The sequence below is a fragment of the Ambystoma mexicanum genome, chromosome 14 (genome assembly GCF_040938575.1).
Source record: "Ambystoma mexicanum isolate Mex_15411 chromosome 14, UKY_AmexF1_1, whole genome shotgun sequence".
NCBI classification, from domain to species: Eukaryota; Metazoa; Chordata; class Amphibia; order Caudata; family Ambystomatidae; genus Ambystoma; species Ambystoma mexicanum.
Window position 1 is genome coordinate 620,485,048 of NC_090940.1, and position 20,420 is coordinate 620,505,467.

Sequence of the window (20,420 nt, forward strand, 5' to 3'; positions counted from 1 at the left end):
ATCAACACTAGTGAGAGGATCCTGCAATACAAATCCCTAGAGCATCTGCCACCTACGCACAATCGACTGAGGATCCCTCTAAAATATTGTGAAAGATTCCCAGAGAAGAACCTGAGGAAGACCTTTATGAGAGCAAGACTGAATCTACTCAATACAAGGGAAATCCTAGCTTCAAGAGCACATGTCCCGGACGCCCACTGTCGCCTATGTGAAGATCCAACTCAAGTTGAAACGATCTACCATCTTCTCATGTCATGCTCAGCCTTAGCAACAGAAAGACAAAAATACTTGGCACCACTCACATCCAACGAAATCGCTCTGGATGAAGAAACTCGCTGGTATCGTCTAATTGCTGGAGATTCCCCCAGATGGTCCAGGATGATTGCTAAATTCCTGGACGTTGCCCTTAGAAGGGCCAACACTCCCATCGCAAGTGTCCTCCAAACGAACTTAGAATGAAGCGCCTTCAAGTCCGACAATGGCTCAGCACACGAGAACAAAGTGGTGTCCCAAGTTGGAAGATTGACTTTTGTAAAAACCAAGTGGTTAACACAAAAAAAAAAAAGAGACCCTTCTTCACATTGTTGAGGGACAATATTCCCAATTCTCTGGCTGCTTTCAGAAGTCTGCCGTCTCAGTAGTTAGGATCTTTGCCATAAAAGACCTCAGGTCTGTTTGGAACTCTACTTTTCTAAAAAAGATATGTAAATCCACTGTCACCTTCAAAACAGCGTGTCCAGAATGTTAACATCTATACAAATCATTATGTTTTCATGAATAGAAACGTCCAACAAGCCACAGTTGTTGGGCACTAGCCTTTCATCAGGTAGCCAACTACGTAGAACCCATCTCACGTCAGGGTCGGTCCTGTAGCATTCGGAAGTACCAACAAGTCCTGTATCGTATTTAGGATATGTGTTAAATGTGGCGGTTCTCCTAGGCGATTAGCCCCTTCCCTTCATCTGACCCACCCTTCTTCGCCTCCAACTAGTTTCAGCTGGGCCCAGTTAATTGCATAGGAGGGTTAAAAAGCGCCCGGGTAGCGTAAAACACACCAGTGTAATGTTTTCCGTCCTTAGTCTTGCCAAACAATGTATAAAGATGTTGTATCCCATTTTACAGCCATACATGGCCACAGCGTGTTTCTATTTTTTTGGTGATTAAAAGTTACAAGATGTTTCAACTGAAATCCTGTATGGAATATATTTGTTGAAGTTTTGATTCGTTTCAATCCTAATGCTTAGATCCTTTCCGGAGTCAATTCTCTTTAAATCTGAGTAGATTGTTTCTTTTGTGCACAGGTTGCCCACCCGCCTGGTTACCCCGTGTTCACTCTGCTCTCCAGACTTGCCATTGACCTTATCCCAATTGGTTCCATTGCGTACAGAGTCAACCTTCTCTGTGGCCTCTTCGGAGCGACGGCCGCGGCTCTGCTTTTCTATACAACATTCAGGTAAACTGCTGCCGATCCTTGAAGAACATATGCAGGAAATCCATTGCTACTGTTGAGTTGGAATTAGGAGTCATAGGTATTGACCTATAGCTTGTATGCCTTGATGTGTGGTTCTGGAGGGCTCTTGTTTCTTCGTCTCTGTTGTTAATTGTAAATTGGTGTTCTCAATCGCGAGACTCGATGACCAATTGGCAACTTATTACTATGCAGCATGCGCTTCCTTAGGTGTTGCCCCTCGGTCCTTTACCCCACACATTTGTAAAAAATGTTGTTCTTCAGAATGAAAAACAAACCTTTTCAAATTAATTTGATATCCAATCAAAAAACAACCCAAAATGATCTTTAAATTGCATTAAGAATTAAATAGCATATCTGACAGCAATGATTTTTGCTCTGTTAAAGATTGAGCATTCATCCATTGTTGCTCACATCTTCCACTGCCCCACTTTTATGCATCTCTAGCCGTAACTGTGAGCTTTGTACCCTACTGAACGGAGGATAGCACAGGGGCAACGCACTGGTCTTGGAAGCAAGACCATGCTGAGCAACAGAGGTTTGGATCCCGGATCCGCGCTTAGAAACTGAACCCAGCTACGATATTAAGCGCGTTATAAAACAACAAATAAATAAATACTGCAGGATTGCAGCCACTGCTCCCAAATAACACTATGGCTCATGCTCTCTTCTGCTCCTTTCTTTTTCCTTCCTTTTTCTTATTTACTTTTTTCTTTCTTTTGTTTCTTCCATCCTCTGTTTGGTTTTGTAATCCAATGCCCTGCCAAAACACAACTAGAGGGTAGCCAAAGCATAACACATAGCACCAGACAGCTACTGCTGATATGCCCTCCACAAAATAAGGTTCAAAGCGAACTCTGCCTTTGTATTTGTTCGTATTTGTTTATTATTTGTATCGCGCACCAAACCCTGAGGTAACTGGGCGCTTCAGAAACTTGGTGGTTACATACAGAGAAGTGCAATACATTCATGTTACAGTCAAATATAAAAAACAGAGAGGGACCCTGGTTTTACAGTTGTGTCTGGTAAGAGATCAAAGGCGTTTGGTATGACAGACAGATGACTAACAGATCATAAGTCACAACGGTTGTATACAATTGTTCGTATTACAACTGTTCGAATGACAATTGACCTTTTCACAATTGACCGAATTGTGAAGGTCAATTGTAACATATATGCGGGGGGAAACACCCCGCACCCACCACTCAACCCAAACCCGCCCAAAACCCGATATATATATATATGCGGTCAATTGTGAAAAGGTCAATTGTGACCCTTTAAATTCGGTCAATTGTTAATTCGAACAATTGTAAACGATCAATTTGGGTAATACCGTCACGACAGACAAAAGAGTGACAAATCGTAAATAAGCAGTGGTACGTTTTTGTGGTGAGCTCTCTTAGTGGAGAGACTTCTTGCTCAGCCAATATTTTTGACTGGAAATACAGAAGGCCAATACTCACTAGGACTCCATTGGCCAAATTCGATTACCTTGGACACCCTACGTTGTTTCCTACCATCTGAAATAAAGGCTTGACTATCCTACTAAACACTTACCAGGACTCAGCGTCCCATAAGAAAGCAACATCTTGTCATGAATTAACCCAGGAGTAGGACCACCCTTTCCCAGACCGCATATCTCCATAAAGACATCTGGTCTAAGCTGGGCAATTAACTAGCCTACACCCGACCCACTAAATCAATGGCTTAATCGTATTTACAGTGGGGAGATGCCAGTTTCGACTTGGTGGAAGGCAACACCCAACAGCGGTACAAGAAGATGAAATCCTTTTCTGTTGGTGAGAGAGCAAACACCAGATACATAGGGTCTTTGCCCGATACACTCCAGTGTTTTCCACAAGATCACCTCTGTAGTTGGCGCTTCAGTAAACTTCAAGAGGTGGCAGCTGTAAAGTTCTGTTTCTGTACATATAATTCATATGGTATCGTTTATTGGAAGGGTCGGTACTTTATTCTGTAAACTTGGGAGTAAATGACCTTAATAAGGAAACATTAATCAGGTGGAGCTGCACTGTGTTCCAGTTTTGAAGTCTAAGAATTAAATGAGGGCCTGCAGGTAAGAGAGAACCTCCAAACGTGACTCTGTCTCGTGTAAGACTTGACCCCGAGCTTATTATGCCACATATAAAACCCTGCAGCAGACCTGATTCTGCGCACCGATTGGATCCCAGATACTGTATTCACGTACAGATGGAGCACTTTGAAGGAACTGGACCTGGCATCTGCCCAACTGGACGCCAGCTGCCAAAACCAATCACCCATTGTTGCTTCTGGCATCACCATGGCTCCACCCAAATTGAAAGGTGCAAAGAAAACGTCTTGCGATTGAAAGACTTCCCGAGACAAGTCTGATCATCAGCAAAAGGGGATGGCCATGTTATTGAATGCTTTAGACACCCTAAAAGATGACAAAGCCAAGGTGGGGGGCTCCAATGCGCTCTTGGTGGGACAGGAACATTGCCTTTTACCTAGTCACCCTTTTGCCCGTTAGAGGGATGAGAATACTGTGTTAGCCAAACAGACAGTGCAGGGTACTGTTTTCAAAAGAGAGTCTTGCAGCAACAAAACCTTCACTAGGGTAATTCCATGCTTTGATCTGCTAGATTTCATGTCCACAGAGATCTCTTCCGCAGAGGCAGGTTTTTGTGGGTGTAGAGCTGTTTGTGGGTGACGATTGGGATGTTGTCCTTACACCTGAGAGATTTGTAATCCTAACACTTGTTAGGCATGCAGGCTCTTTCCTTGACTGATGAATGTTCGCTTTTTATTTTTTGATAAGACATTTTTTATTTATCAATTAGTCATAACATAGACAAGACAACCAAAACCAAGGGAGAGGAACAAAAGAAGGAAGAGGCAGCAACATCAAATGAGGCCGACACAGCCCGTTAAGCAGTAGTAATAGTAAGTCTTAGATCACCATTCTTATGGGACAGAACTACAATTCACAGTGTAAATGTTCAAAATAGCGTCCCCCGAGTCAATATCTCCCAATGTCATTCAGGGCCCTCCCTCCTCCCATGCCGCCCATATTTTAGAGGCCTTGTTAGGACAGCCCCTTGCGTTATAGATCCGTCTTTCGAGCATAGCACATGTGTCCATGTCCAGCGCCCACTGCTCCATTGTCGGAGACTCCGGGACTCCCCATTTCTGTGCAATGTTTCGCTTCATTAGGGCGGCCGCCGTGTGCAGTAACAGTTCTTCCCATTTATTCAGTTCGTACTCCCCTGGTACTCCCAGGAGCAGGACCTGCGGGTCAAGTTCAATTGTTTTGGAGAGTATCCGGGCCAGTTCCTGACAGCAAGTCTCCCAGAAAGTTTGGATGCGGGGGCAGGACCACAGAATATGGAAGAAGGTTCCCTCCTCGTCCCCACACCTGAGACAGTTCGGGTTCGTTGCTTTCTTCCACAAAAACAGTGCAGTTCTAGGGTAGTACACTCTGTGCAGTATTTTGAGTTGCACCAGTCTGAGTCTCGAGGAGATGGCAGTTTCCCGTGGGTGCATTAATACCCGTATCCAGTCCTCAGGGTCAATATCTCCTACATCTGTTTCCCACTTGGCTTTTAGACTGGTCAGTTCAGGGGTCGCGAAGGTTCCCAGTCAATTGGTCGACAGGACAACTGGTCGACACCATTTGGTCGAATGCCAAATGGTGGAATTTTTTTTTTTTTTTTTTTTACCCCTTTTTTGTTTTTTTTTGGGGGGGTCCCCCCCAACCCCCTTTTTTTTCTTTTTTATTTTTTTTCCCCACACGAAAACCCACAAAACACATATATATATATAAAAAAAAAAAAATTCGACCATTTGGCATTCGACCAAATGGTGTCGACCAAATTGCAGTCGACCAGTTTGCTGTCGACCAATTGACTGGACACCGTCGCGAAGGATGCAATGGCATTATAAAGGATGGATGTGCATTTGGAGGGGATAAATTCAGGAAAAATGTTGCGTTCTATAGGTGAGTACTCCGGGGTGTTGTCTTCTGTCGCTATGTGGACTCTTAAGGCGTGGGACATTTGCATGTGATGGTATCTTTCAGTATCCGGGAGCCGAAATCTGTGTTGTAGGTCCGCAAACGGGGCAAGATTCCCGTCTTTCAGGACATCCCCCACTTTCTGAATCCCAGCTCTTACCCAGGATGGCCAAGGTTCAAACCTCGCAATTTCTCTCAGGTTGGCGTTTCGCCATAGGGGCTGCGCCGCTGATATCTTGTTCCCCCATCCCACAAACTTATGTACGTTCTTCCAAATGGTGGTAATCTGTGCTCTTGTTGTTGGTGGGGATGGTCTAGGGGGGGCTTGGTACAATAACTGTATTGGATCGGTGTCGTTCATGGCAGCCTCATCGGCTTTGATATGGGGTAGTTCCCGGTCCCCGTGTAGTAGGTCATTGATCACCGCAAGTTGTGAGGCCCAATAGTAGGTCTGAAGGCGGGGCACACCGATCCCACCCTCCCATACCGACCTTTGAAGTGTGGCCAGTGCTATGCGCGCCTGTCCTCCGCTCCACAAGAGCTGCCTAAGGAGGGTTTCCACCCGGCCAAATTCAGCCCCCGAGATCTGCAAAGGGGCGTTTTGAAGGACGTAGAGGAATCGCGGGAGGGCCAACATTTTGAAGAGAGTGGCTCTGCCCATGAGGGTCAGGGGGAGAAGCTTCCAGTGTTGTACGTCGTTGGAGAATCGGTCCAGGATTGGTTTGAGATTGTGCTTGCTATAACTAGTTAGATCCGTTGTTATCGAGATCCCGAGGTATCGGAAGCCAAGTTGTTCTATTTGGTATGGGCATTCCCTTGGGTCGGGCTTTCCTCCTCCCTTCACCGGGAAGAAAACAGATTTCTTCCAGTTGATCCTTAGACCGCTAAATTCCCCGTACTGGACAAGAATCTGAGTCACTATGGGACAGGTTTGGGTAGGGTCTCCCAAGTATATCAGGAGGTCGTCAGCGTATAGGGATATCCGATCTTCGTGACCCTCTGGCCATTTGAATCCCACCCAGGATGTGCTCTGGCGAAGCCATATGGCCAATGGTTCTATCGCCAGAGCGAAGAGAAGGGGGGAGAGGGGGCATCCCTACCGTGTGCCCCTGCCCAGTCGGAAGGGGCGAGATGTCCACCCGTTCACCTTGACTTCCGCCCAGCTTCACCCATCCCAGGAACCCCTCCCCAAAGCCCATCCGTGCCATGATCTCCCAGAGGCCATCCCATCGGACCGAGTCGAAAGCCTTCTCGAAGTCGATTGCTAGAAGAGCAAGCGGATTGTCAACGATAGGGGCCCTCTCTAACGCTAAGTGAAGTCGGCGCAAGTTCATCCTGGTCGATTTGTGTGGCATAAAGCCACATTGGTCCGGGTGTATTAGTGTATCAGCCACTGGTTGTAACCTGTTGGCCAGGACCTTGGCGAGGACTTTAGCCTCGCCATTGATTAGCAAGATTGGCCTGTAGGAGGCACACTGCTCCTGGGGTTTGTCAGGTTTAGGGATGACTACGATGGTAGCCTTACACAGGTCCTGCGGGAGAGCGCCTTGTTCCCGGGCCGTCGGTAACATTTTATGGAGGGAAGATGCTATGTTGACCCCCCCACCCTCTGCCATGTTTCGACTGGGAACCCGTTCGGGCCTGGCGTTTTCCCGGTCTGTAATTGGGCTAGTGCTTCAGCCACCTCAGTCTCTGAGAGGGCAGAGTCCAAGCGCGCTTTTTGTTGCACTGAGAGAGTTGGGAATGTTATGTCGTTTAGGAGGGTTGGGTCCAGCCGCGAGGTCGGGGCCCGGTAAAGTGCTTCATAAAATTGGGCGAAGGCTTCAGCTATCTCTGCGTCCGACTGGAACCTCTCACCCCGTGGGGTGACAATCTCGCGAACACATTGTTGACCCTCGTCCCTCCTCTCCAACCAAGCTAGCAATCGACCAGCCTTGTCCCCATGCTCATAAGTTCTGGCTCTGGAGTCCCAATGGGCTTGTTTGGCATTGTCTAATAAGAGGTTACGGAGCCGCTCAGTGGCACGTTTAAGAGAGAGTTGGGTCGGCAGGGATGGGTCAAGGATGTGTTCATTCTCACATTGGGCCAGTTCGTCTTCCGCCTTCTTTATATCCTGGAGTCTCTCCCGCCTTCTATTTGCCACCCAGGAGATTAAGGCACCCCGCAGAACGGACTTATAGGCCTCCCAGATCACCACCGGATCTTGTTCTCCGTTATCGTTAATTTCGAAGTACTCGGTGAAGACTTCAGTGAGGTGGTGAACAAGCTCAGGGAAACCCAGGTAGTAAGTGTTTAGTCGCCATGTCCTAGGGGGGGGGGGGGCGCCTTGTGCGCGAATCTCTACGAGTAGAGGCGAATGGTCTGAGATGCCCCGGGGAAGGAAATCTGCCGCAAGTGCCCTGTAGAGGTCCGTGTGTGGGACAAAAAGATAGTCGATCCTGGAAAGGGAGCCGTGGCACCAGAGTGGAAGGAGTACCCCCTAACGTCCGGGTGCAACTCTCGCCATACATCACCCAAGCCCAAGGCAGACGCAAAGTTAGATAGTCTCGTGGGGGTGTCCGGGTTGCGTTGTCTGAGATGTGTACGGTCAGTGGAATTGCACATGACATCATTAAAGTCTCCCCCCAGAAACAGCTTGTCAGGCTGGTGTTTACCTATGAGGGCAGTTAACTCGTCCAGCAGCTCCTGCCCCAGTCCGGGCGGGGAGAAAACCGAGGCGAAGGCGACCTTCTCATTCCACAATGTACCAAGGATCAGTATGTAACGACCTCGTGGGTCTTGTTCCGAGCATTGGAGGGTGAAAGGAACACGTTTGTGTATGAGTATGAGAGTGCCCCTAGATCCCATCGTGTATCCCGCGTGGAAAGCAGACCTGTAGTTAGTGCGTTGGAAGTAAGAACAGTTCGAGCCCGCTAGGTGTGTTTCGGATAGCAGGGCCACATCGGGAGAGTGTCTACTGAGTATTTGTTTAATAAAGTGCCTCTTGATCGCACAGCCCATCCCGTTTACGTTCCAGGTGAGCACCTTGAGAGACTTGGGGCGTTCAGTCGGGATCGACTGGGGTTGTGAGGGTGCCATCCAGAGATTGGAGTAAATAGTTGGACAGGTGTTTTACGAGAAAGGTGTCTCTGCCAATGGTGATGTATTGCGGTGTGTGTCTGAAGTGCCGAGTATTGTGTTGCCTGGACCATCTGTGGCCTCGTCCTACCCTGAACCTCAACATATTCCGGAGCCCGCGGGGACGCGTTGCTCCTAGGGTAACAAAGAACTTATTAGAACATTCCCTTCCCTCCCCCTCCCCACACTCCACCCCAACACGAAGTACCTGTAGCCCCAACATCATAACCCTCAACACGTGTAAGGTGTCAGCCTTACAAACCCTTATTCACAATAAAGCTAAAGAGATTAAAAATTGGAAATTGGAGGGGGTGCGGGGGCCCTGTTGCCTTAACCAGGTGTGATGGAGATATGCCCCCGCAGGCCACATTAATAATGACATAGACGACTTACAATAGCTTGGTGGCGCACCCGAGCTTTCTGTAACAACAGTTTGAAGTGCCCCCGCTCATGGGGCCAGACCCATCCGCAAGAAACAGTCATGTTCAATCTCCAGCCTCCGCCGGCCGATTCGGCGAGGGTGGCCTGTCCGGTTCACGAGGATGGTCCGGCGGCGGCCTAGGATTTCTGCCCCTGTTGGCTCGAGGCGCTGACCAGTCCCCCTCAATGTGTTGCTCTGCCCATCGCCAGGCCTCCTTCGGGTCGTTAAAGTGGACCTTTGTGCCCTTGTGATATATTTTCAGCTGGGCCGGGAAGAGCAGGCCGTACTTGACTCCCATCGCTTGGAGCTGCCTTTTAAGTCTTTCAAAGGATTGCCTTGCCTTCTGGACCTCCCGCGTATAGTCCGGGAAGAAGGCGATCTTGGAGCCATTAAAGGTGGTCGTACCCTTGGTTCGTGCAAGGTGCAGCAGCGTGTCTCGGTCCCGATAGTTTAGTAGCCTTGCTATCACCGTGCACGGCGGAGCCCCAGGCACTGGTCTGCCAGTGGGCATTCGGTGTGCCCTCTCTATCGAGAAGAATTTGGAAAAGGATCGCTGATCGAAGAGGTCCATCAGCCACTGTTCCAGAAAAAGTTCCATACAGGGACCTTCGACCTTCTCGGGGATACCGAGAATTCGAATGTTATTGCGCCTGGATCTGCCCTCCCACCTCCTCGACTCTGGCTTCCAGAGTTTTAAGTTTGGCGGAGACTCCTTGAAGTTCTTGCTGTATTGCGTGCATCCCATCCTCCGTGTTGGAAATACGCTGTTCCGCCTCGCCCGTTCGTGCCGACAGTTTCTGCAGATCGTGTCGGAGGAGGGACATATCCAGGCTGATTCCATCCATCTTCTGTTCCATCGATGAGCGGGTATCCGCTATGGCTGCCATGACGTCTCTTAGGGAGAGCCCAGGTGCAGAGTCCACTTCTACCGACGGCAACGGTTGAGTATCAGGAGATTGCGATGGAGGCATCGTGTACTGGTCGATTCTGTTTTGCATGGTGGGCCTTCTAGTTTTGTCTTTCCCCATGGCCGCCGTCGGGCCCCACGGGTGCCCCCGTATCTTGGGTACTATCCTATTACGCAACAGCCCAGCCTCACCGAAGAGTCACACAGGACGGTAAGCGTTGCCGACGCCCTGTGGGTTTAGGCACCACCCCAGCCGACGGGGAAAGGAGGGCACAGAGCCAGATGTTGAGCCCGTGATAGTGGGCGTGTAGGCCCAGCCGCAGGACGCTGGGAGTTTTGCTATGATGTGCCAGGGGGTGTTCGCCAGTTCCAACACCCGTTGTACTTTCAGTGGTCCAACAGCCCCTAAAATGGTCACCCGGGGGGGGGGGGCACTCACCGGCGGGGCCGCCTCCGCCGTGCACGGGTCTCCGTAGTGGCGCTCTGTTGTTCTGTCGTTCGCGCCCATCCCTCCTAGTCCGGGCGGAGCAGGGCCGGCGTTCCCCTGTCTCAGATTCCTCCAGGAGCCTCGCTCCGCCTTCGTTGCGGTCGCCGCAGGATGTGTGGGTGCACCGCTCCCCACTCAGTGCGCGCCCGATGGTCCGGCGGCCATCTTGGTTCGTCCTCGAGCCGAAATGGCGTAACTTTCCCTCGCTCCTGGTGCCGAAGCCCCTGCGCGTTTCAGGCTGGGATTCGCCCCAGATGTGCCCCTGGGTGTCAGGCACCGGGGGTCTTGCTTTGGGGGTCACCAGATATTTCCAGGTGGTCGTCTGTAGCAGGATGTTAGGCTGCAGCAGCGGGAGCTCCGAAGGCACACGTCTACTGCATCGCACAGTCGGCCACGCCCCCATGAATGTTCACTTTTGAGAGACACTGTACTTACTCTTCAAAGATCCATAAAGCTTAACTGATTAGACCATTTATTTATTGGCCATGCACCGCACTTCAGTCAACCCTTCTGAGAGGATAATTACCTTCAATTCAAGTGAGAACTCTTTACATGTTTGGAGATGCAGAACAAATTACAGTCATGTTTTGTGAGAATTACTCGTATTCAGATGCATTTTCTACCTCATTCTTTATATGTCCCTTTGGCTTTGTGGTCCGGCACCATAGAGCACAACGAAACATTCCATCAGCCTTGCGATACCTCGAGTCCTTAGGCTGTACATAGATATATAGTCTTGCCAGATTTTAGGTGCAAACACAGATGAGAGTTTTCAATTGGAAAAATAAGAACCTCGCAGAAAAGGGGTGAAGATTTATGGATTTCGTTTCTGGCATCACCTAAAGTATACGTGTAACCCTCCAGCGATGTGGTGGGCACTGCACACTGGCAATGGAATAAGGCGTGAGAAACTACACATGCTCACCCTTTCTATTTCCGCTAAATCCAGGCTCCCAAGACATGAATATGGCACATGCCATAAAACGGCTCTATTGGGGCAGAAGGCCCTTAGAGCTGATTCTTGCTGGAGGGATAATAATAATTGAATGTATGTTTTTGCACACTGCACCTTTATCACGGTGCAAGTCTAAGGGGGGTGCACACACCAAAGCATGCAAGTAAAGCCCACTGGCTACACATACACCCAACAGAATTGGAAAGGGTGGAAATGGGAGTAAGGGGGGAACGGTGTATACCGGAAAGAGACATGGAACCACTGGAGCCTGTAAAAACCACTAAAGGACAATGGTGCTTGAAGTCCTGGCCACACTGCATAAAGACTTTGCTTCAGAAATGTGTACATTATTGGGTTGAGCCAGTGACAAATGCAAGCGTCTCTCTGTACATGTTGATGGGGAAAACCTCCAACCCATTGTTCAAGAGGTTCTTTCCATGAGAGTTGAGATAGACCATGGCCATACGCTTATGTGCCTGTCAGCCCTCAGGAATGAGGTTAGCTTTGCTGTCCATCGGGTCAGGAGGTTCTTACCTCTGGCACAACCTGCCCCGAGCATTAGTCTAGAGGAAAACCCCCTGCAGTTCCAGATAGTATCTAGTTAAACTTGTCTCTGACCTAGACTGCTCCAGCCTCGGATCGTTAGCAGGGCTGCCACTTCGTCGTGTGATTGAAACTCATTGGCGAGCACTTCTGTACTGTGCTGGTAGTCTATATCTTCTATATCTTGGGACCCTCTTTGTCTTGGTTCCTGAATTTCTGACCTTAGGTCTCCTTGCTTTACTGCTCTTCTCCATGTTCCTCTTCCTTCGGCCTTAATCCTGCTGGGACTGTCCCAAGAACTGTGAATTACCTTACACTTGTATCGTACCCCTCCTTTTTGGATTTCCCCTTCCTCTCACCTCTCCTAGCTTTGGGGCACCACACCGCAGATGGCACCTTAAAACTCAACAGCAAATAAATAAAATAAACAGACGGTGTAATATTTTGTGGCGAACAACGAATTCATCCAAATGGAAGGTAACTCATCAAAAATATGCTGTTGATGGCGCACAATGCCAAACGCCTCCAAATTGTGTTGCCGAAGTTATGGGGCAACAGGGGGCACGATCCACATCTGGTGGGAGTGCCCAAAGGTCGACACATTTTGGAAAGCAGTTTTAACAGATATTCATGAGTCGCGGGCGTTCTATTAACCACGGACCCTTTAATTGCTATACTGGTCTGCTGTGACAGGACCACACCAGTCTAGCAACATTTACTGGCTAGTGCTAAGCTGGCAGATGCTCCCAGAATCAATATTTAGTGGGTGCGAGTTTGGTTGACTTCCCTTATGTAAATAATTACAGGCTTTGTACAAAATATTTATTCTGGGCAGAAAGCCTTCTCCATGAAAGAAAAACTGGTAAATACCTACATTTCTGAATTGTAAAAACAGGCATACAGAAGCATGTAGTTAAACACAGTGCCAAGATTCCGGTGCTAAAATAAATAGTGCTTTTGATACAGCAAGAGAGGGTGTCCTGAATTAACAGATATAATGGCAACAGCGGCAAATGCCTACTTTTCGTTGGCGGGACACCTTCTAGGAAGGCTATTGCATAATGAACCGGATAGCCAACGAATGAAGAATGGTCTTTGTTGGGTTGTTGGCTTTTATTCGGTGATCCGCTGCATTGTCTCGTGCTGCTTGGGTGGACTTGGAGAAGAGTGGGCTCATCAGTGGCCAGGGGGGGGGGGGTGAAATGGTTTCGATGTGTGCAGTGGAGTGCCCCACGCTGCATGTGGGCCTGTGGCAAGGGCCTCAAGGTGTGTGTGTGTGTGTGTGTGTGTGTGTGTGTGTCCCCTGAGTGGAGCTTGGAGTGGCTTGGTTGCGAGGATGCGTTGGTGGGCCCTATGGTGTGAGTATCTAGGGCAGGGGGGAGTAGCGTTCTTCTGTTTGATGTCTGTTGAGAATGCTGTTCCGTCACTGTGTTTGGGTGGCTTGTGGGTGGGTGGGTGTGTGTGTTGGAGTTTAACATCAGACTGGGCTTAATCCAGTTTCTGTGGGCGCTCCTTGATGAACGCTGTGAGAGGTCCTGTGGTCGCTTTCAGATCGCTTGGCACCGTGGAGTTGCCCCTGGCAGGGAGGCAGCCTTAGTTCAGAGTTTGCAGGTGATTAATTGTGTGTCCTCAAACATTTATGCAAAACCAAATTCATCATCCCCGATTGGCTTGGGTGGAATCCCCTGTTCGTAAATTGACAAGTTTCCCCTAATTTAGTGCCAGCGTCCATAGATGTTTTTAAAGCAAATTCAATTGGGACTAATATGCAATAGTGCAGTTAGTAAAAGTTACTGCTAACTCCCCCTCCCAAAAAGTAGCATTAAAACTAATAATCAAAGTCGAATATGAAATCTGAAAAGATAAGAATGCGGATTTTCAAAATGCACAATAAATAAACTGGAAGTTTCTATCAAACAGCCGAAGGCCTTGATGAAGGCGATCTAGTGGCGAGGCTCAGGGGGGTACAGATTGGAGCGCCAAGCCATGTTTTATATTAAGAAGACGCGGGTTTAAACATAGCAGACCAGCATTCTTAGAGGTAAGAAGGAAAGGGTTTAGGCAAACCCAATTTCAGACGTTTATTTTCCATGAGCTAAATCTTTTAATTTTACATTTCCCAATTAGTTAGGCAGCGCTTAAAGTGCAATAGAGCGCAGTTATATTTTTTCAGATTAGACTTTTCACTTGAGCGATTTGCATCTTTTACAATTTAATATTTTCCTGTAGGACCAAATTGCCAGCCGCGCAGACGTTCTAAATCCTCATCTCGTTGCGTTATCTGGGTGCAGAATCTGCACTCTGACCTTTTTTTGTAAACAAATCTGCCCCTATGTTGCAGTTTACCTGGTAGTACTTTGCCTGTGTGCAGAATCTGGGATAAAGCGGCAACTTCAGATTCATGGAATAGTTACTTCTCAGATTCTTCTCTTTGTGTGTGTTTTTAACGCGCTTCACAGCCACATTCATTGAGAATGCAGCGTGTGGTGGAGGGGGGGATGTTTGGTTTTTTCGGGCACTGTATTTGGTCGCTGATCTGTTCGTAGCAGTAAACTGCATTCGTAATCTATTTGAAGTTCGTTTCTGGAAGCCCTTAATTTTGATGGTTTGATGTCCATCTGCAGGGTTTGCGGTTCGTTTCTCGAAGCCATGTATTTGGATCTTTTGAGGATTGTTTCTGGGGTTGGTGGTTTAGTTTGCGGTTTGTTATTGGGGTTTACGGTGCACTTCTGCAAGACATGTGCTTGGATTGTTTGTGGTTTGTTTCTGTAGTTGGAATTTAGTTTCTACAAGCCCTGAGTTTGCACTGTTCCTGCTTATATATCTGGGTTTGCGGTTCGTACTGAAAGCCCAGTTTTTGGATGGTTTATGGTGGGGTTTGTAGTTCATCAATGGGGTTTGCGGTTCATTTCTGCCGGCCCCGGGTTTTGCATGCTTTGCAGTTCGTTTCTGGAAGCCATGTGTTTGAGCGGTTTGTGGTTCGTCTGGGGTTTGCAGTTAGTTTCTGCAAGCCTCGAGTTTTCACTGTTTGCCGTTCATCCCTGGGTTTGCGATTCGTTTGTGAAAGCCCTATTTTTGGATGGTTTGTGGTTCATTTCTGTGGTTTGAAGTTCACTTTGTAGTTCATCTCTGGGGTTTGCGGCTAGTTTCTGAAAGACCTGTGTTTTGATGGTTTGCCATTCATTTCTGGCATTTGAATTTAGTTTCTGCAATCCCTGTGTTGGGACTGGTTTGCCGTTCATTCCTCATAGTCCTCTTTTGCAACGTGTGTGGTTCATTTCTGGGGTTTGCCATTCACTCTGCAGTTCATCACTCAGGTTTGCGCTTCGTTTCTCGGGTGTGCGGTTGGTTTCTTCTAGCCCTGAGCTTGCACGCTTTGCGTTGTTTTTCTGAAAGCCCTGTGTTTAAGCGGTTTGTGGTTTGCCCGTTAGGTTTGCGGTTAGTTTATGGAAGCCCTGAGTTCGGAAGGCTCGCTGTTCGAATCTGCAATCCCCCCTTGATAAGGTTTTATAATTGCTCAGTCTATGCACGCTACCCATTTGAATGACAATGTTCCTATACCAGGAGCACATGTAATTCATGAAGTGCATGTTCTCGCTGCATGTCACAGTTCAAGTCTCGTCAAACAATGGAGCCCGTTCAGGAAGGAGCACGCCATCTCTATGGTAATTGACGATCCATGCCCTATCGACCGAGCGGAGGAAGACATTATACCGTGTCACCGGGATTGTTACAATTTCATTTGTCTTGTGCCCCGAACTTAACCTTTAAAGCCTTTTTCTAGTCAACATGAACCAACTGGCAGGACCAGTTCATTGTGCGATCGAAGCGGAGAAGGCGTCGGCAAATGTCACCTTGGTGTACAGTAAATTATCTTTGGCGCGTTCACTGGGCCGTTGCAAATAATCGATTTGTCATGCTTATGTTTTTCCTTGCCAATAGCTGATTCTGAAATGCTGAGTCACGCTGATTTACAAACTAACTGATTTTTATTTTCAAATGTTTCTTTTAAGAGAGCTAGGAAAAATGTTTACTAATGCAAGCATTTCAATCAGGACAGCCGATTAGTGCTCCCTCCAGGGAATTTCCTTTCATAGATGTTTTCTTCTTCTTGAGGTCTTAATAACACAGCGCTTCGCAGTTGGAGGAAAGATTGCAATCTTACTACTGGATCGCTAAAACATGTTTTTAAAACTTAAAAAAAATAACTGATAGTGTTAAAAAGGCACCTTCTCTTGCATATTGTCTTTTTCTGTTTCTCAGTCGCTTTGTTTGTTTTGATGACCATCTCGCTGCCTCTATAGAAATATTTCAGTCAAATCCATGCAGGGTTCGCATTGCACATTGGCAATTTCTGTTGCAAGCATTACATTAAATATGGCCGACCCTTTAACGCCTTGTACATAAACCGATAGACCTATATTTGTGTGACCTCTGAACTATAAAAGGTTCCCCTTTGTTGCGTAAATGTTTGTTTTTCACCCTTTTGTGCTCCTGAAGCCATTTTTGCGATTGTACATTGGAGGTGGTCTTTTGGGCGCCAAGATATAGGTAGTGAAGCTTGCGACGGCCCTTCCCTTTTAATTATTTAACCTTCCTACGTCTTAATTTCGGGAACATTGTGCCCAGCACCGCAATCAGTGTGGAGCATAAAATGCTTATGTTTTTATTGTCCTTGTAATGATTTAATATCAGTCTGTTGGCGCTGATTTTCATGCTTTAATGCCAAAGGAAAGTGAACTCTTTCAGCAGCTGTGCGATTAGAGAAGGTTTTTTTTTTTGTGTGCCGATGCAGGAACAGTTTATGCCAAAGAGCTTTAGAGGCCCGGCCATCTTTCACGCCCCTTCTGACCTTGCAGCCCAGATCTGTGCGCACACTTGCGTGTGTTCTGCAAACCCTCACTTTTCTTGCAGTAGCTCAGTTTATGCTTGTTTTTGGTCCGGCGTCCAGGGCTTATTTGCATTTAAGGAACCGTCAAACGTGCAGGCTTTAATCTTCGGCGTTTCCTCGTCTCCACGGCCATTTGCTGGCTCAGTTCCCTAGAATTCCTCCGTAAATACTGTGGTGAGGAAGGTTAGCTGATCAGAGAACGTTGTAATGCAAAATCCACATACATCTAACCTTTCATGAAATTCTCCTTTTTGCGTCTACATTTCCAAACCTCACTTGTGACCCATCCATGAGGCTTTTTCAGTTGAATGACTATCACCCACAAAGTGCCTCGTGAAGGCTGGCTCATGGGTGGATAGCCGTGTAATTGCTTAATCTCGTCTCGCGCCATGCTGTCTTCCTCCCTAAGATTGGAGTATGCTTTTGGAGTTGGAGGACAGCATATAGAGGGTTGCTTTTACTGTCCTAGGCCCTCGAGTAGAAACACCCATTTGCTTTTGGAAGACCAAACACAAGGTGCAAAATGTGGGCCTACATCCCGCCCTACGTTTCAGTGACTTTAGCCTTTGTGTTGGGGGGGGGGAAGTATTGTGGCCTTCCTTAGGCCTTCAGGCAATTCAACACTTTCAAGATAGGATTTAAAAATAATTCGAAGCACTATCACAATATTGCATATCACAACTCTATTCAATTCCTTTCAATGCAAACATGCAAAATAAGTGAATCTGCCCCTTCGGAAGCATGATCCAGTGTATGCTGCTGACCGGTGCGCTAGCGGCCCTTCTCGCGAATCGCTTCTGTACGCCCTCTTCGATTGCCGGTTATTGCTGATTCAGTCTTCGATTTCCAAACCAAGGGAATGCACTCCTCTTCAGACACTAGGTTGAACTTTTCCCATGATAGCTGGAGTTCGCTCCGTGCATTTACTGTGTGTGGACTAAACCCGCACATTTGTTGTTAGGCATTTATTTATATATACTACTGCAGGTGTGACACAAGCATATTTAGGCCGTACCCAACCATTGTTCGTGGGTAAAACCAAAGGTTTTTTCTCTATCACCCATAAGTTGCCCAGTAACAGACTTCGAATCCGAGGCAGGGGAACACACTAACTCCAGTTGGAAGGGTCAAGGCTGAACCTCAGGACTCCATCCATGACAGCAGATGTCTTTCTGGCCCAGACTCATTCTTGTTGCATCTAGTCACAATTTTCCTTTGTTTTTTTTGTTGCTGTTCTTCCATAACTTGACTTTTCGACCGGGTTCTGTTTCCAGTGTCTCGGTTTGGAAACCATTTCTGAATAATTTGGAGAGGCAAGAAAACCAGGCTGGGAGAATATTTCTTAGTTAAAGTCAGCAACATGACTAAATATGACGTTTGTCAATGATGGTGCCGTATAATGTGATGGCGTTCTCCTCTGAGAGCAGCGCAGGCAAACACTTGACGTGCACTTTCATGGAACATTTGGGGTTTACAGGAAGTTTAAAGGGTAATGCAGAGGTAAATACCCTTGCCCTCAGTGCCTAGAGAGACGCACCTCACTGATTTCGCTCGACAAGGTAGAAACACATGTCTGGTGTTGCTGATCGTACTCTCCTTCGGAGGACAATCGGACAAGGTTTCAGTGCTGGACTGTCCTTCTGGGTGGGACCAGACTGATATGTATATGGCTATTTCTTCGCTGTGAAAGGTTCAGTGGGTTAAATAGGGCTTCACACTTTCCTGAGTGGGAGAAGCCATCCCAGAGAACAGGTTATTTGTCCGTGTTCATTCTCAGTAAAGGGGCTCCCGAAATCTTGGCAAATGTTCATTTTAGTGACTTGCATCAAGTCCCCCTCGTGGTTCTTTCCTGCAGGACTCATCAGTAGGGGGCTGGAACTGGTGTCTACAGGGTCTCCAAATCGTCCTGCTCATCGGAGCTCGCTCCAGAAAGGAACAGTGTTTGCCCTGATCATCGATCGCTTAAAATCCTTTTGTATTCTGAAACGCAGCCATTGTTCATAATCTACGAATTATTTTGAAATCTTAGTGTCTTGACCAAAGCACTCTAGGTGAGCGCCTTTTCTTCAAGTTCCCAATTTTCTTTTGGATCCGGTTCAGGAAAATGCTTTGTTGGAGAAGTAGGATATGAACACACACACACTTGAAAGGCACCACCCCCAGAAATGACCCCTAACTTCTATATCTCAAAACCGTGAACCCCAAGACCAACCTTTTTGCATTTCATACGTTGATACTTGGCGTAGCGCATGCTGGGAGCAGAAATGTTGCCTTACTAGAACCACATTGTACAGGTCCCTAGCAATCTAGGGTTGAAAGAACTGCACATTTTTTGGGTATTACTATTACATGTTATTTCTAACCTTTGCATACAAATGATTCAGGGATTGACATCATTTTTAAGTGTCTCTGCTGCTGTTGTGCGCCAAAACTAATTTGTGATATTGGAGCTGGTCTAAATGTTTGTATAACAAATGTAATTGAACTTTGTTCTCTTTCATTGTACTCCATTACAAACCTATCGTCTGTCTGGCGATGAGAACTTTGCTTGTAAGAGAGGACAAAATGAACAACAAGAGCTAACCAGTCTAAAATATATTTAAAATGTAAATAAAGGTACTTATACACATTAATAAATATGATATAGACCGAGTGAAATTGCATTGGACAACAGGCGTTTAGTGAAACTGATTAGCGACTCTGACTTGTAGGAAACTGCTCGAGATCGACCCCTTCACTTACCTACTACAACCCTCCTCCTCCGTGCTCTACGGCCGGTGGAAGGCTCTTTGAAGCACATTGCAAATTGCTAATCAGGATTAAAAGATAAACAATAACGACCTCCTTTTCAAAAAAGAATTTGTCTGCCGCACGGTCCCAGGCCGGCATCGTACATGTGATGAAGGATCACGCAGGGGTGACGGTTGTGCTGAGCTTGTTCGTACAGTACTTTTTCAAACTGTTTTACCTACTGAACCACGTTCAATGTATCCACCCATTGAGGATCGCGCTTCCAAATTGTTCGGACATTGACCATCTACTAGAATTTGTTTAGGTCACAGACTACTTTTAGGAAAGGTCTGCAAGCAGGTATGTTGCATTATTGCTAGATCCGTTATATTAATAGGGACGCAAGTAAATCTTTCTCAAGCGATAATGGGGTGGGTCTACGATTAAAGTCTATCCAATTAGTTGACTCTGTATGAAACATGAGCTTCCTTTTAATAACTTCTGCATATTTCATAAGCATGATCGTTCCCTTGCCAGAATTCTTAATTACAATCGCCGGTCTTTCATTTGCATCTCGTCCCGAGCCGCCCGACCGGCCAGCACCTTCTTTTGATGGAAAAGTGGTGTGGAAGTCTCCCTTTTTTTGTCAAAGATTGTGGAATCTTTTGACTGCTAGTCCGAGTTCGAATTAGTTCAAGGAAATGTTAAAAATGCTCTTCCCTAGTCTAATCCCTTTTGATATCGCCAGGTAGCCTCGCGCCCATGGGTTAATTGCTTCAAAAGCACAGGCGATCTTCTGAGCGGTGGGCCACGTCACCTTTTCACAGCTGTTACCAGTGAGTGACAACTAAATCCCATGTGTAAAATGAGGGAGCGCCGAGGCTCCAATTGGGAGAAAATTTATGTA

The 20,420-nt window shown here is 47.1% G+C and overlaps 1 protein-coding gene across 1 annotated transcript in view; it reads left to right on the forward strand.

The window, feature by feature from the left end:
• Positions 1-20,420, forward strand: part of TMEM260 (transmembrane protein 260) — a 374,961-nt gene that overhangs the window by 61,428 nt on the left and 293,113 nt on the right. The window contains exon 3 of the mRNA XM_069638070.1: positions 1,302-1,453. Within this exon, the coding sequence (XP_069494171.1) occupies positions 1,302-1,453 (152 nt within the window). The remainder of the gene's footprint in view (positions 1-1,301; positions 1,454-20,420) is intronic.